This window comes from Vitis vinifera, chromosome 16, assembly GCF_030704535.1.
Source record: "Vitis vinifera cultivar Pinot Noir 40024 chromosome 16, ASM3070453v1".
Taxonomy (NCBI): domain Eukaryota; kingdom Viridiplantae; phylum Streptophyta; class Magnoliopsida; order Vitales; family Vitaceae; genus Vitis; species Vitis vinifera.
In genome coordinates, this window is record NC_081820.1 from 15,779,952 (window position 1) to 15,796,681 (window position 16,730).

Consider the following 16,730-nt stretch of genomic DNA (forward strand, 5'->3'; position numbering starts at 1 on the left):
TTTGAAAAATAAAATCTCAATATTAGGGATGACAACAAGGTGGGTTTGGAGTCGATCAACCCTATCCCAACCTTGCCCGGATTATTTAAATCAATTTCCATTCCAAATAAAAAAAGACAAAAGAAAAAAAAATAGACATAAACCTTGATGGATAAGGTGAATAGAGAAATTTCTTTTGTAGAAATGGAATTAAAGCTAAGGGTGGATATGTCTTGTATTTTGTACACAAGTCTTAGTGAATTGACTTGACTCATTGAATGAAGGTTTTACTATTACCACATTTGTTAGAAAATTAAGGCAAAAGATAGTGTAATCTCTCTTTCTTATCTTCTATTTTCTAGACACATCTTAGTGGATTGACTTAACTCATTGAATTAACAGCACCTGCATAATGCATAAAAACCTAACTTGATTAAAGTTTTATACATATGAAAACGTATTTTTAGGGATGTCAACAAAGTGGTCATCCACTCTTGACCTACCTTATTTTTCAAACACATTCTCATCACTTTTCCAACCGCAAATTGAGGTAGAACGATGTAGAATGGTGAATTCCCATACATGCTTGGATTAAAAATTCTCTATTGCATTATTTTAAATTTTAAATTATACTAAAAAAATATAACTTAGAAATAAAAACATTATGTTTTTAACAAAAAATTTTATGTATATTTTAATAAAAAGTATATTTGAATATTTACTTTATATGTTTAAAAAGGGAAAGTGACAATAACTAAAGTAAATCAAATTTTATTTGATTTTATATAGAATCTAGGTATGGTAGGGTAGTATAATTTTTTTTTGTATCTTAAATTATGAAAAATAAAATCTCAAATTAGGGATGACAACAAGGTGGGTTTGGAGTTGATCAACCCTATCCCAACCTTGCTCTAATTATTTAAATCAATGTCCATTCTCAATAAGAAAAGAAAAAAGAAAAAAAAGATATAAACCTTAATGGATAAGGTGAATAGAGAAATTTCTTTTGTTGAAATGGAATAAAAGCTAAGGGTGGTTATGTCTTGTATTATGTAGACACGTCTTAGTGAATTGACTTGGCTCATTGAATGAAGGTTTTACTATTACCATATTTGTTAGAAAATTAAAGCTAAAGATAACGTAATCTCTCTTTCTTATCTTCTATTTTCTAGACACTTCTTAGTGGATTGACTTAACACATTGAATTAATAGCACTTGCATAATGCATAAAAACCTAACTTGATTAAAGTTTTAAACATATCAAAACGTATTTTTAGGGATGTCAACAAAGTGGTCATCCACTCTTGACCTACCTTATTTTCCAAATACATTCTCATCATTTTTCCAACCACAGAATGAGGTAGAACGATGTAGAAAAGTGAATTCCCATACATGCTTGGATTAAAAATTCTCTATTGCATTATTTTAAATTTTAAATTATACTAAAAAAATATAATTTAGAAATAAAAACATTATGTTTTTAACAAAAAATTTTATGTATATTTTAATAAAAAGTATATTTGAATATTTACTTTATATGTTTAAAAAGGGAAAGTGATAATAACTAAAGTAAATCAAATTTTATTTGATTTTATATAGAATCTAGGTATGGTAGGGTAGTATAATTTTTTATTGTATCTTAAATTTTGAAAAATAAAATCTCAAATTAGGGATGACAACAAGGTGGGTTTGGAGTCGATCAACCCTATCCCAACCTTGCCCTGATTATTTAAATCAATTTCCTTTCCATATAAAAAAAAAAAGCAAAAAAAGAAAAAAAAGAAATAAACGTTAATGGATAAGGTGAATAGAGAAATTTCTTTTGTAGAAATAGAATTAAAGCTAAGTGTGGGTATGTCTTGTATTTTGTAGACATGTCTTAGTGAATTGACTTGACTCATTGAATGAAGGTTTTACTATTACCGTATTTGTTAGAAAATTAAAGCTAAAGATAGTGTAATCTCTCTTTCTTATCTTCTATTTTCTAGACACATCTTAGTGGATTGACTTAACTCACTGAATTAACAGCACCTGCATAATGCATAAAAACCTAACTTGATTAAAGTTTTAAACATATGAAAACGAATTTTTAGGGATGTCAACAAAGTGGTTGTCCACTCTTTACCTACCTTATTTTCCACAGACATTGTCATCACTTTTCCAATCGTAGAATGAGGTAGAACGATTTAGAAAAGTGAATTCTCATACATGCTTGGATTAAAAATTCTCAATTGCATTATTTTAAATTTTCAATTATACTAAAAAAAATATAATTTATAAATAAAAACATTATGTTTTTAACAAAACATTTTATGTATATTTTAATAAAAAGTAGATTTGAATATTTACTTTATATGTTTAAAAAAGGAAAATGAAAATAACTAAAGTAAATCAAATTTTATTTGATTTTATATAGAATCTACGTATGGTAGGGTAGTATAAATTTTCATTGTATCTTACATTTTGAAAAATAAAATCTCAAATTAGGGATGACAACAAGGTGGGTTTGGAGTCGATCAGCCCTATCCCAACCTTGCCCGGATTATTTAAATCAATTTCCATTCCCAATAATAAAGGAAAAAAGAAATAAACCTTAATGGATAAGGTGAATAGAGACATTTCTTTTGTAGAAATGGAATTAAAGCTAAGGGTGGGTATGTCTTGTATTAGGTAGACACGTCTTAGTGAATTGACTTGACTCATTGAATGAAGGTTTTACTATTACCATATTTGTTAGAAAATTAAAGCTAAAGATAGTGTAATCTCTCTTTCTTATCTTCTATTTGCTAGACACATCTTAGTGGATTGACTTAACTCATTGAATTAACAGCACTTGCATAATGCATAAAAACATAACTTGATTAAAGTTTTAAACATATGAAAACGTATTTTTAGGGATATCAACAAAGTGGTCATCTACTCTTGACCTACCTTATTTTCCAAATACTTTCTCATCACTTTTCCAACCGCAGAATGTGGTAGAATGAATGTAGAAAAGTTAATTCCCATACATGTTTGGATTAAAAATTCTCAATTGCATTATTTTAAATTTTCAATTATGCTAAAAAAATATTATTTATAAATAAAAACATTATGTTTTTAACAAAAAAATTTATGTATATTTTAATAAAAAGTAGATTTGAATATTTACTTTATATGTTTCAAAAGGGAAAATGAAAATAACTAAAGTAAATCAAATTTTATTTGATTTTATATAGAATCTAGGTATGGTAGGGTAGTATAATTTTTTTTTATTGTATCTTACATTTTGAAAAATAGAATCTCAATTTAGGGATGACAACAAGGTGGGTTTGGAGTCGATCAACCCTATCCCAACCTTGCCCTGATTATTTAAATCAATTTCCATTCCCAATAAAAAAAAAAGAAAAAAAGAAAAAAAAGAAAGAAAGAAACCTTAAATGGATAAGATGAATAGGGAAATTTCTTATACATGTATTCCACTTTATTTAGTTTATATTTTATTTTTTATTTCAAAACAATTAAAGTTTATAAGTGAATAAATGTTATAATTTTATAAATTATTCTTATGGGATTTTTTTTTAATTATTTTAGATGTATTGAAATGGATAGCAAAAAAAATTGAATTATTATTTAGTTAATTATATGTATAATTGGGGTAGAGCAAGATAAGAGAAGGCAATACCCAAACCCATTCTAAATCAAACCTAGGTTTTTTTCTTTTTACAAAATAAATAAAAATCTATGCTCATCCCTATCTTGTTTGTGTTTCTTTCAAACTCATCCCATAAGGGACAAGGCAAGGAGCAAGAAAAATTTGTCCCATTGCCATCTCTATCTCAAATCCTCTAAGATACAATTATGCCTTCTTCAAGGCTATCTTTCCTCTTTGTACACCAGCCTCATTTGAAAAGAAACAAAGAAAAGTAGGTGTAAAGGGAAGAAATGTGGGTACAATTATAATTGTCTTTATGGTAAACATAAATATTTGCTCACAATTTCTAAACACGTTGAATCAATCAGTTCCTTTTCATTCCATTTCTTCGAAATCTTGTAAACATTTTAATAGAATTTATTGTTCTCAACTTTTATTCATTTTATCTCATTTCTTTTCTATTTTAATTTTTTCCTTCAATTTCCTATAAAAAAAATATTAATAATCATGTCATAATTAAGTTTGTTTGAAATTAAAGTAATGATGCAATCAATTTTTTTCCCCCTAGTTTATGAAGATGTCTCAATTAATGTGTTTTTCCTTGTAAAGAAGTTTGAACCATAACTTAAAATAAGAGATCAAAGATTTGTAATTATTTTTAGTCAATAAAAGTGGAAAGCTAAAAAGCCCTCATTCACACACCTTTAATGACTTGTCAATTCATAAAACATCTTTCTTCCTTATTTGTCATTAATTATTAATTAAATTTGATTTTGGATCAAGATGTGTTAATGAATTTACATAAGCTGAGCTTAAAGCCATCATGCATAAGAAAATGAAACATTTGTAATTAATAAAATTGGAGATTTTCTACAATTTCAATTAACTTAACAAAAGTGATTTGAAAATATAGTTGTACAGAATTGCTAGCAAATCCTTCAACACTATTAATATAAGAAGCCAAATCCTTCAATACTCATTATGCCATTGAGATGGATGTCATTTAAACACAATGATGTTATTATTTAACACTTTTATGGGGGTAGTATGTTAAACATTTATATTTCATTTCATTTCATTTTTGTTCTGACAAGGGTGATACTAATTGTACCCATCTTTTCTATTTGTATGCTCAACCTCATTTGAAAAGAAACAAAGAAAAGTAGGTGGGTACAATTATTATTTTCTTTATGGTAAACATAAATACTTGTAGAATAGTGGCCTTCGAGGTAATGAGGGAAAAGTCCTTACTTGCGGACTTTGAGGAGTGATGGAAAAGTCCTCCCTCTATTCCTTGCGGAATAGCAGACTTTTTGAGGTGTAAGGAGAGTTTGAAGAAGTTAAGGCCTTACTCTATTCTTACCCTTCAGTAAGGAATAATGACCTTAATTTTTTTGTTTTTTTTTTTTGGGTCAAAGCCTGACTCTATTCTTGCCCTTTAGTTAGGAATAGCAGACTTTGGTTATTAGGGAGAGGCCTTACTTTATTCCCTTCAGGAATAGCAACCTTCAAGGAAGAGAAGTTGTAGTTCACAATTTCTTACCACATTGAATGAATCGATTCTTTTTCATTCCATTTCCTCATAATCTTGTAAATATTTTAATATAATTTTTTGTTCTCATTTTTTATTCATTCTATCCCATTTCTTTTCTATTTTAATTTATTCTTTCATTTCCTATTAAAAAAAAATTAATAATCAGGTCATAAGTTAGTTAGAAACTAAAGTAATGATATAATCAACTTCTTTTTTTTCCCTAGTTTGTGGAGATGTCTTGATTAATTTATTCTTTATTGACTTGTCAATTCATAGAACATTTTTCTTCCTCATTTGTCATTAATTATTAATTAAATTTGATTTTGGATCAAGATATGTTAATGAATTTACATAAGTTGAGATTAAGGAATCATATCAAAGATTGGAGAAATTTTCATTAATTATTAATTAATAAAATTAGAGATTTGCTAGAATTTCAATTAACTTAAACAAAAGTGATTTGAAAAAACAGTTTTTATAAGAACTTATAACATTTAAAAGAAAAAACAGTTTAATTCAAGAACTTTTATGTAACTTTTAATAGTGCTGAAAAGAACTCCCGAATATTCAAAATTTGGGTTCTAAAGAAATCAAGGGTAGTGAAAACTGAAAAGCTACTATCTCAGCTGTTGGAGGCCTTCCAACTGTGCAAAACCCAAAGGTAAAAACGACGTCATTTTCTCAAACTGGGACGACACCGTTTTGGGTTAGGACGCAGTGAAATAAGATTGAATTCACAGTCGTTTCTCAGTCTTTCATTATTTGCCGCTTTTTCCAGTTGCCGGAAACCACAAAGCTTCACGGACTGAGTGATATAAGAATTTCAATTAACTTAAACAAAAGTGATTTCAAAAAACAGTTTTTAATACAAAAATTATGAATTTCACTCTTCAATAAATAAAAGTGGAAGGAATCTTGGTATTGCGTTCATATGGTAGACTCAAACAGATACTATATATATGTGAGTGCTTGGTCTCCTCAGAATTCATAAGAAAAAAACAGCAGTTGCAAAGCCTCTCTTCTATTACTTGCAGACCATGGCAGGACGGTCCTTTCAACACCTTCTTAGCTTTCTTATGCTTTTGCTGCTATGTGCCAAACCTGGCCTGGGGAATGTTACTGGGTGCATAGAGAGGGAGAGACAAGCTCTCCTTCACTTCAAACGTGGCCTTGTCGATGAATTTGGCCTTCTTTCCTCTTGGGGAGACGACAACAGAGATTGTTGCCAATGGAGAGGAGTCCAGTGTAGTAACCAGTCTGGTCACATCATCATGCTTCATCTTCCTGCCCCGCCAAATGAAGAATATGGTGAATTTGTTATTTACCAATCTCTTAGAGGCGATATAAGTCCTTCGCTGCTTGAATTGGAGCACTTGACTCATTTGGATCTCAGCTGTAATGATTTTGAAGAGAGGCACATACCTCCATTCCTTGGTTCCCTCAGCAGAATGCAGTACCTCAATCTCTCTCATGCATATTTCGCTCAAACTGTTCCCACTCAACTGGGAAATCTTTCCAACTTGCTTTCCCTTGATCTCAGCAATAATTATTTGAAGTTTGGGAACCTTGAGTGGCTTTCTCGTCTTTCTTCTTTAAGACACCTTGACCTAAGTTCTGTCGACCTTAGTAAAGCCATCCACTGGTCCCAAGCAATTAATAAACTCCCTTCTCTCAATTCACTTGGATTTACAAAGTTGTGGTCTCCCTCCCATCCCTCCACTCACCATTCCGTCTCTTTCCCATGGGAATTCCTCTGTCCCTCTTGTTTTCCTTGATCTCTCTTTTAACCATCTCACTTCTTCAATATACCCATGGCTGCTCAACTTTAGTACCACCCTCCTTCATCTTGATCTCTCTTTGACTGATTTAAATGGTTCGATTCCGGAATATGCTTTTGGGAACATGAGTTCCCTTGAATATCTTGATCTCTCTTCGAATCAACTGCAGGGCTCAATTCCAGATACAGTTGGGAAGATGGTTTTACTTTCCCATCTTGATCTCTCTTTCAATCAACTGCAGGGCTCAATTCCAGATACAGTTAGGAAGATGGTTTTACTTTCACATCTTGATCTCTCTGTCAATCAACTGCAGGGCTCAATTCCAGATACAGTTGGGAAGATGGTTTTACTTTCACATCTTGATCTCGTTGTCAATCAACTGCAGGGCTCAATTCCAGATACAGTTGGGAAAATGGTTTTACTTTCACATCTTTTTCTATCTTACAATCAACTGCAGGGCTCAATTCCAGATACAGTTGGGAATATGGTTTTACTTTCACATCTTGATCTCTCTAGCAATCAACTGCGGGGCTCAATTCCAGATACAGTTGGGAATATGGTTTTACTTTCACATCTTGATCTCTCTCGCAATCAATTGCAGGGCTCCATTCCATATACAGTTGGGAACATGGTTTCTCTTGAAAACCTTTATCTCTCTCAGAATCATCTTCAAGGTGAGATTCCAAAATCCTTGAGTAATTTATGTAACTTACAAGCATTAAAGTTGGATAGAAACAATCTCTCTGGACAGCTTGCACCAGACTTTGTGGCCTGTGCAAATGACACATTAAAGACTCTGTCTTTATCAGATAACCAGTTCAATGGATCAGTTCCTGCTCTTATTGGATTTTCATCCTTATGAGAGTTACATCTTGATTTTAATCAACTAAATGGAACTTTACCTGAAAGTGTTGGACAGCTGGCCAAACTTGAATCCTTGGATATTGCCTCAAATTCATTGCAAGGCACTATCTCTGAAGCCCATCTCTTTAATCTATCCCAGTTGTCCTATTTAAACTTATCTCCCAACTCTCTCACTTTCAACATGAGCTTGGAGTGGGTTCCTCCATTTCAACTGTTTGATCTACTATCAGCCTCCTGCAAATTGGGACCTCATTTTCCTAGTTGGCTTCGTACTCAAAACCGGTTGAGTGAGCTTGATATCTCCAATTCTGAAATTTCAGATGTCCTCCCAGACTGGTTTTGGAATGTAACCTCAACTGTCAATACCTTGAGTATTTCCAACAATCGGATCAAAGGAACCTTACCCAATTTATCATCAACATTTGAACGTTTTTCTAACATAGATATGAGCTCAAACTGTTTTGAGGGTTCAATACCACAACTTCCTTATGATGTGCAATGGTTGGATCTCTCCAATAACAAGTTATCGAGGTCCATTTCTTTATTATGTACAGTTGGTACTGAGTTACTTCTACTTGACCTCTCAAACAACTCGTTGTCGGGAGGGCTGCCCAATTGTTGGGCGCAGTGGAAAAGCTTGGCAGTCCTTAATTTGGAAAATAACAGATTTTCTGGGCAAATTCCAAATTCATTTGGCTCCTTGCGATCAATTCGAACACTACATTTGCGCAACAACAATTTAACTGGAGAATTGCCTTTGTCTTTTAAGAATTGTACAAGTTTGAGGTTCATTGATTTGGCAAAAAATAGGTTATCAGGAAAAATACCAGAATGGATTGGAGGAAGCCTCCCAAATCTGATTGTTCTAAACCTAGGATCTAATAGATTCAGTGGAGGTATATCTCCAAAGCTATGCCAATTGAAAAATATTCAAATATTGGACCTCTCTAGCAACAATATGTTAGGTGTTGTACCGAGATGTGTTGGTAGTTTCATTGCCATGACTAAGAAAGGGAGCTTGGTCATTGCTCATAATTATTCATTTACAGACTATGATAATTGTAGTTATTTCAATTGCATGCCTACAAATGCCTCTTATGTTGATAGGGCATTGGTTAAATGGAAAGCAAGAGAATTTGATTTTAAAAGTACCCTTGGGCTTGTAAAGAGTATTGACCTTTCAAGCAACAAACTATCGGGGGAAATTCCAGAAGAAGTAATTGATCTTGTAGAATTAGTTTCATTAAACTTATCAAGGAACAATTTGACTAGACTGATTCCTGCAAGAATTGGTCAATTGAAATCATTGGAGGTTCTTGATTTGTCTCGAAATCAACTCTTTGGTGAAATTCCAGCTAGCCTTGTTGAAATAAGTGATCTAAGTGTCTTAGATCTCTCTGACAACAACTTGTCCGGTAAAATTCCACAAGGTACTCAACTTTAAAGCTTCAATATTGATTCCTACAAGGGAAATCTTGCACTCTGTGGATTGCCTCTTCTGAAAAAGTGTTCTGAAGTTAAAATAAAGCAGGATTCTCCCACTCATAACATTGAAGACAAAATTCAGCAAGATGGAAATGACATGTGGTTTTATGTTAGCGTTGCTCTTGGATTCATTGTTGGATTTTGGGGAGTGTGTGGAACTTTACTACTCAACAACTCCTGGAGATATGCCTATTTCCAATTCTTGAATAAAATAAAAGATTGGCTCTACGTGATTATAGCAATAAATATGGCTAGATTACAAAGGAGTCTCCAAAGCTAAATGGTACAATTCTCTCCCTCTTTCCCTCTTTTTCATTTGTACTTGTTTTTGAAGGCTAACAATTGTCAAAGAAAAGTAGGCCTTTACATATCCTTGGGATATACTTTATAAATCATGAATGCTAATGCAAATTTTCTTTGCATGCAACTAATTGAAGGGATTTTTTCAAATTGATGAACACTGATTTTTACTTTGTGTTAATTATAGGACTGCAACTCTTGTTCTTGCCATATTAGCATGGTTGAATGCAAATCGTTGTGTCCTTCCTTCTGTGATTGATCTTGGGATGTAATAGGTTTCTTGTTTTATTTTAAGGATTTCTTATGTTCTTTAAATGCATATTTTATATTATATTCAGAAATTTCTGTGACATATTATCTCTTTTCTTCCTTACATAATGCTTTTATTTGGTATTTTGGATACTTTATGATTCATCCAAACAATATTATAGAAGGATATCAAAGGTATATTAGAGTCCAGCTTTCTAATTTTAAAAATATTTCTTTAGCTCTAAAACTAATTTGTATTCATTAAAATTAAAACAAAAATAAAGGATAATGCCATTTGGTTATGTATGACATAAGTTTTCAACCAATTATTAATAATCAAATCATAATTTCAACACTAAAGAAAAAAGAATTTTTTTTTCACAAGTTATTAATGATCTGTTTCTCTCTTTCTAAAAAAAACTAAATTACTCTAATAAATGGGAAACTCTTTCTTTCTTGTCATCAAAGCTTTTTCACTTGAAGTTGTCTCACATGCAGATAATTTTTGTGAAATATTTTGTTTTCATCAATTTTATAGAATATTAAGTCTAACTTCTTTTCTTAATAAAAGGTTTTTTTTAAGCAATTAAAAAAATCTCGTGTTATTTTCTCTATTTTAACATATTTCAACTCTAGGATGACTAAAATATGATTGAAAAATATAAAATAAGAGAGAATAATTATATTCTATAAAAGCCATTAAGAATCAAGTCCTATCAAGTTTTTAAAGTGGTAAAAATGAAAACTTTTATATTACCATTCTTTTATAAGTTTTTGTATTTATTAGTTTTTATTTATTTCTCTATGATAAAATCTTTTATCTAAAATATTTTTCAATAATTCTTTATTATGATTTTTTAAATTTAAAAATAGAAAAGACTCTAATTCTTATTAAAAATATTATTTATATTAATATTTTCTTCTAAGCTCTTTCTATTGGAACAAGTAGTGACTATGTAGACCCCTCATTTTGGTTCTAGAGGAGACTTAATTCTTTCTGGTTACCTTTCGTTCTGTTTTCGCCTTTTGGAAGGTGAGTTGTAAAAGACAGGTGGCAAAAGAGGATATTCTGGTGGCAGACTGTGAGGGTAAGACATGTGGCAGTGAGGTTTTGGTTTTTCTGCTAGTCATTTTAGAGTGAGTAGTGGAGTGTCTTGGTAGTAGGAAGAGCCGGGGGGTTGTTAGAGGGTAGTAGAAAATGTCCTTTGCAGGGATGACACGTATTAGAGGGGATATATTTTGGGTTATTTGGTTAAAGGTGCCAAAACAAGCTGGTATTTGGAAAAATGACCTCTACCTTTTTAAAACCTGAAGAATGACCCCTTTTGGACTAAATTACCCCTGAAAAAAATTAAAGAGAAACCTTTGAAATTCAAAAGTGCAGAAAGAAAGATAGAGAACTAACTAAGGGTTCTCTTTTGAATGGTAGACTGCAACACACTCTTTGGTCTTCTAATATTTTTTTTTGTTTTTTTGTTTTTTTGCAAATTTTCGTATTACTGCTGATTATTTGTCTAAAAGGATTCTAAAAGGTTATTCATTTGATTAAAGTGTGAATTTTTTTTTTCTCCAGTTTTTGAAAAAATGCGGGAAAGGAAGAGAACGAAATGAAGTGGAAGAGAACCAAAAAGGATCTTGAAAAGTAAGTTTATTACTTTGAAATAGTTTTTTTTTTTAGATTTTTCTCTTGTTGATTTCACATATTCGCTTGAGGTGTGTATTTTCTTTCTGCATTGTTTCAGAAAAAATATGGGAGAAAGTAATGGTTTATACGTTCACTTTTTGTTAAGCATAAATATAAGGGTTTTTCTTAAATTTGTTAGCTTATTCCTCTTTGATCTTGAACTCTTAAAACACATTGGTCTACCAAAGAAGATATCTAGTTGAATTGAAAAAAAAAGTCTTTAATTAGATTTCTTAGCTATTTTATTTTGATGTTTTGCTCTAGTTGTTAAGATTTTGAAGCATGGTGTTGTGACAAATGCTTTGTTTCTATAGTGTAGAAAAGTGACAAATGTGTTTACCAATTTGGTCTTCTAAAGAGTTGAATCATAATAAGAGAAATAGAATTTGCCCCCATTTTGATATCTCCTCCCTAGTGATTAGAAGAAACATTTCATTTGTCCCATAGGAAAATGAATTTGTTTCCTTAAACCCCCAAGTGGAGACATTGAAGGTGTTGCTAAAGTCTTTTTTCATAAGCAGTGTTGGAAGAATGGTTTCGATTTCTTTTCCAAAATTCAAAACCCTTCTTTTAGAGTAGTTTTGGCCTTTATCATAAAGTGAAAACAACACTTCTTCTATGATTCATGTCAATTATTCTCCTTTTGTGTTGCTTAACTTTTAAGTAATGGAACCAATATGATATACATGAATAGTGTGAAACCAAGGTTTGGTTAATCTTGATTTTGATGATAACAAAACAAGGTTTAGAACTAATGATCATATTTCAAGTGTGATTAGGCAAGACAACTTCCAAAGTGGTAATCCAAAGACAAATCAAGCCAAGGAGAAATCATGAAGAAGAAGACCACCTCAAAGAGAAGAGTTTTTCAAGACCAAAGCTTCTTAAGATCTCTTTGTAAGGTTGTTGGTGCACTAGGACTTTCATGTATTTCATTCTTTATTTATGCACCAAAATCATCCAAGAGTAATATTGTTTTAAATATCTTAAGAATTGGATGATTTCATGTTTTTTTAACTAAAACCTTGTGTTAAATGATTTTCAAACTTGTGTTAAAAGGTTTTAAGTTGAAAAAGGTTGAGTGTTGAGCCAAAAAAAATGGCTCAACCGGTTCAACCGGTTGTGCTCGTCCGGTCGAGGACCGGTTGTGCTTCTCCGGTCGAGGACCGGTTGAGGGAGGCGAAAAAGTTTCTCTCTCTCTCAGTGGCCTTCTCTTCCCAGTCAAGGTTGAACCTTAACCGCTTGAGGTCCGGTCGAGGTCCGGTTGAGGCCTAACGGTCACTTTTCCTAACGGCTAGTCAACCGGTCAAACCCCCAACAGCTAGTTTGGCTTTTTTCTTCTATAAAAAGACTCCAATCTTCATTGTTTCATAAGCTTAACCTTCCCAATTCATTCTTGATTATATTTGAGCCTTGGAAGAGTGTTTTTTGAGTGCACCATTGTTTCATAACTTGCATATCTTTAGTGCACCATTAAATCCTAGTTTTTTTTGTATCTTTGAGCCTAAAGTTCTATTACTAGGATTTTGAGAGATCATTATTTGTATGTCTTTGTGAGGAATTTTCTCAAGTGCGAGGTATCACTTGAGGGGTTGTTCAAGAGTGGGATATCTCTTGAGAAGTGTAAAGGGTGCTTGGAGCCAAAAGTCCAAGAGGGTGAATTGGAACCATAATCCAATTGTAAAGAGATTAGAAGCTTGGTTGAAGCTTCAAGATAGTGGAACCCTCACTCGGTTAGGAGGTTGAGGAGAGTGGATGTAGGCAAAGAAGTGCCGAACCACTATAAACTCTCGTGTTTGCACTCTCTCTTCCCTAACTCTTTTAAATTATATGCAATTGTATTTATTTTGTTTATTATATACTTGCATATAATTGTTTCTTATTTTTGCATAGTTTAAATTTGTGAAAAAGAGACCATCACCCTATTTACCCCCCCTCTAGGGTGATTACCATAGTTTGGAGTAGCCCTATTTTTCTAACAAATAGTCATTCTTTTCTATTAATGACAAAATTGGAGATCATTGTAGTCTTTGCCAATTGGGTGTCTAGTTTTTTAGAAATTTAGGGGAAAAATTTGTGCCTATTTGTAGTTCTTTTCCCAAGGGATAGAAAGGTGGTTTAACTGAAAATCTCAATTTTCATCAAACTATTTGCATCCCTTGCCTATCTATAGTCTCGATTTCACTTGTATATATTGAGAAGAAAATCACTACTCTCCCTTAGAGGTAAACCAACATTAAGAAGCACCCCATCAAGGTCTAAACCCAGTTTGCTTTTACTAGATCATAAGTGACATTTGCTAAATTTGGGACCCAGTTGGTCCTACAATGCAAACCACAACATTGAAATAGTAATCTCTAACAAAAGTCATGACAAAGAACAATCCCAACTGAGGGCTGAAATATTACTCACAACTAAAATATTGAGTGAGATGATGCATATGCATAGCTAGAATACTTCTGCCATATGCTTTCTATAAGTAAGGATAGTCCTTTAGAACTTCACTTATATCTAGATATAGATGCAAGGAAAAGCAATATGACATGGAGTCATGATTAGTTCTTAAAATTTAGGCATGAATAACCAAAGTGTTTGAACTCTTTAGAAAATCATGTGCATTATGCAATCTCTTTAATCAATAAAAGATTTAAAAGAATTGAATGAAAAATGTAGTGTAAGTTTTATCAAAATGCAAATTTCTAAAACTTGTTTCTAAGGTGATGTAAAATAATGTTATACAATGGTCTTTATTTTTTCTCTCTTTTATATAAATATACATATATACTTAGTATAAACTTATGGATTTTAATAAGTAAATTCATGATTTTAATAAGTGGTCTAAGTGTCTTAGATCTCTTTGACAACAACTTGTTCAATAAAATTCCACAAGGTACTCAACTTCAAAGCTTCAATATTGATTCCTACAAGGGAAATCCTGCACTCTATGGATTACCTCTTTCGAAAAAGTGTTCTGAAGATAAAATAAAGCAAGATTCTCCCACTCATAACATTGAAGAAAAAATTCAGCAATATGGAAATGACACGTGGTTTTATGTTAGCGTTGCTCTTGGATTCATTGTTGGATTTGGGGAGTGTGTGGAACTTTACTACTCAACAACTCATGGAGATATGCCTATTTCCAATTCTTGAATAAAATAAAAGATTGGCTCTACGTGATTATAGCAATAAATATGGCTAGATTACAAAGGAGTCTTCAAAGCTAAATGGTACAATTCTCTCCCTCTCTCCCTCCCTTTCATTTGTACTTGTTTTTGAAGGCTAACAATTGTCAAAGAAAAGTAGGCCTTTACATATCCTTGGGATATACTTTGTAAATCATGAATGCTAATGCAAATTTTCTTTCCATGCAACTTACTAAAGAGATTTTTTCAAATTGATGAACACTGATTTTTACTTTGTGTTAATTGCAGGACTTCAACTCTTGTTCTTGCCATATTAGCATGGTTGAATGCAAATCGCCGTGTCCTTCATTCTATGATTGATTTTGGGATGTAATAGGTTTCTTGTTTTATTTTGATGATTATCTATGTTCTTTATATGTCTATTTTGTCCTTTATTCAGAAATTTGTGTAACGTATTATCTCTTTTCTTCCTTACACAATGCTTTTATTTGGTATTTGGATACTTTATGATTCATCCAAACAATATTATAGAAGTATATCAAAGGTATATTAGAGTCCGACTTTCTAATTTTAAAAATATTTCTTTAGTTTATTCATTAATTTTTTTTTTAAAAAGGATAATTGGTTATGTATGACATAAGTTTTCAACCAATTATTAATAATCAAATCACAATTTCAACACTTAAGAAAAAAGAAATTTTAATCGCAAGTTATTAATGATCTGTTTCTCTCTTTCTAAAAAAATTAAATTACTTTAATAAATGGGAAACTCTTACTTTCTTGTTGTCAAAGCTTTTTCACTTGAAGTTGTCTCACATGCAGATAATTTTTGTGGAATATTTTGTTTTCATCCATTTTTTGCTTGTCTCAAGTTAACTTCGTTTTCTTCTTAGTGGTTGATTTTATGGATCCATCACTAAATCTGATTATTAAAGATCATGCCCCAACTTTCTTTTGATTCCACCCTAGTGTAGCTCATTGACAATCCATGAAATAGGGCTAAGATTCATTGATGTTTCGTTTATTTGTTCGTTTGTGCTTTGCCCCTGTTTTGTTCTTCCCTATATTCCTCTATTTCTGGTGTCTCTGGGTGAGGATACAATAACTTTGGTCAGACAGTCTTTGAGAAGTATACAGATTCCTGGTATCATCACCATTTTGTTGGCGTGTTGGAGAAGTATTGCATTGGACCAGGATGAGAAGGTAAGAAACTTCCAGCTTCGGAGCAATACCTTTGCTTTCTTACTGATTTCCAAAGCTGGGACTGGAAATCTGATCACTAAAAAGAATAGTGAGCATTTCGGGTTGAATGAGGGTCCTTCGAGAGTCTACGGATGATGGCCACTTGATTTTGGAGTTGGGGAACGAATTTTCTCACTACCGATGATATGAGTGTCATACTAGTTGCAAAACTGAAGAGAAGATTGGGATGTGAAATGTGGGCAAAATTACATTTGACTGGCATGCATGTTGACTAGGGTATCAAGTTCCACTGGAGATCAGGTAGAGGCAATGGCCTTTCTAGGGGGTTTTAGACATAAAATGTGCTTTAATGGCATGAGAATTTCTGGGTCCCTTTCATCTAGTACTGTTCATTTGTTAATTTGGAGACCCATTTTTGGTTTTGTTGAGGGTTCTGAGTTGAAGCTGGCCTGTGTTCATGTGCAAAGCTATCTTATATTTGTTTTGTTGATAGAATGTTAAAATCATTAAGAGTGATAGTTTACGCCGAGCCACATTGTTCAGAAAGGAGAAGTGGTTTTGAAGGAATCAATCCCATGAAGTAGTTGCCTCCAACAAAGATTTGGGCATTTTGCATGAATATAGAGTGGTGATAATTGAAGGAGTCTGGGGCTCTGAGCATTGACACTTGAAGAATGGCTTCAACAGGGCCACCAGACTTTAAAGAGATTGAATTCCTCGTTAACAAGAGAGGGAATCCAGCTGATTATCACCCATCTTGGTACTGGAAATGAAATGGGCTGTTCCTGTGCCTACACGTCTTATAAAGGGAAAACCATATTGTTTGACTCTGGAATTCTTCCCACATACACAGGCACGGTTGCTTTGCCATACTTTG

The 16,730-nt window shown here is 32.3% G+C and overlaps 2 protein-coding genes across 2 annotated transcripts; both read left to right on the plus strand.

The window, feature by feature from the left end:
- Positions 1 to 6,184: 6,184 nt before the first annotated feature.
- On the plus strand, positions 6,185 to 7,787 carry LOC132255294 (receptor-like protein EIX1). Its single transcript, XM_059743368.1, has 2 exons — positions 6,185 to 6,796; positions 7,095 to 7,787. The coding sequence occupies exons 1-2, from the start codon at positions 6,185 to 6,187 to the stop codon at positions 7,785 to 7,787; spliced, it is 1,305 nt and encodes a 434-aa protein (XP_059599351.1).
- A 183-nt stretch (positions 7,788 to 7,970) lies between these two features.
- LOC132252695 (receptor-like protein EIX2) lies at positions 7,971 to 9,926 on the plus strand. Its single transcript, XM_059733720.1, has 2 exons — positions 7,971 to 9,557; positions 9,762 to 9,926. Exon 1 carries the CDS (start codon positions 7,971 to 7,973, stop codon positions 9,231 to 9,233), a length of 1,263 nt encoding a protein of 420 aa, XP_059589703.1. The 3' UTR covers positions 9,234 to 9,557; positions 9,762 to 9,926.
- The last annotated feature ends 6,804 nt before the right edge of the window (positions 9,927 to 16,730 follow it).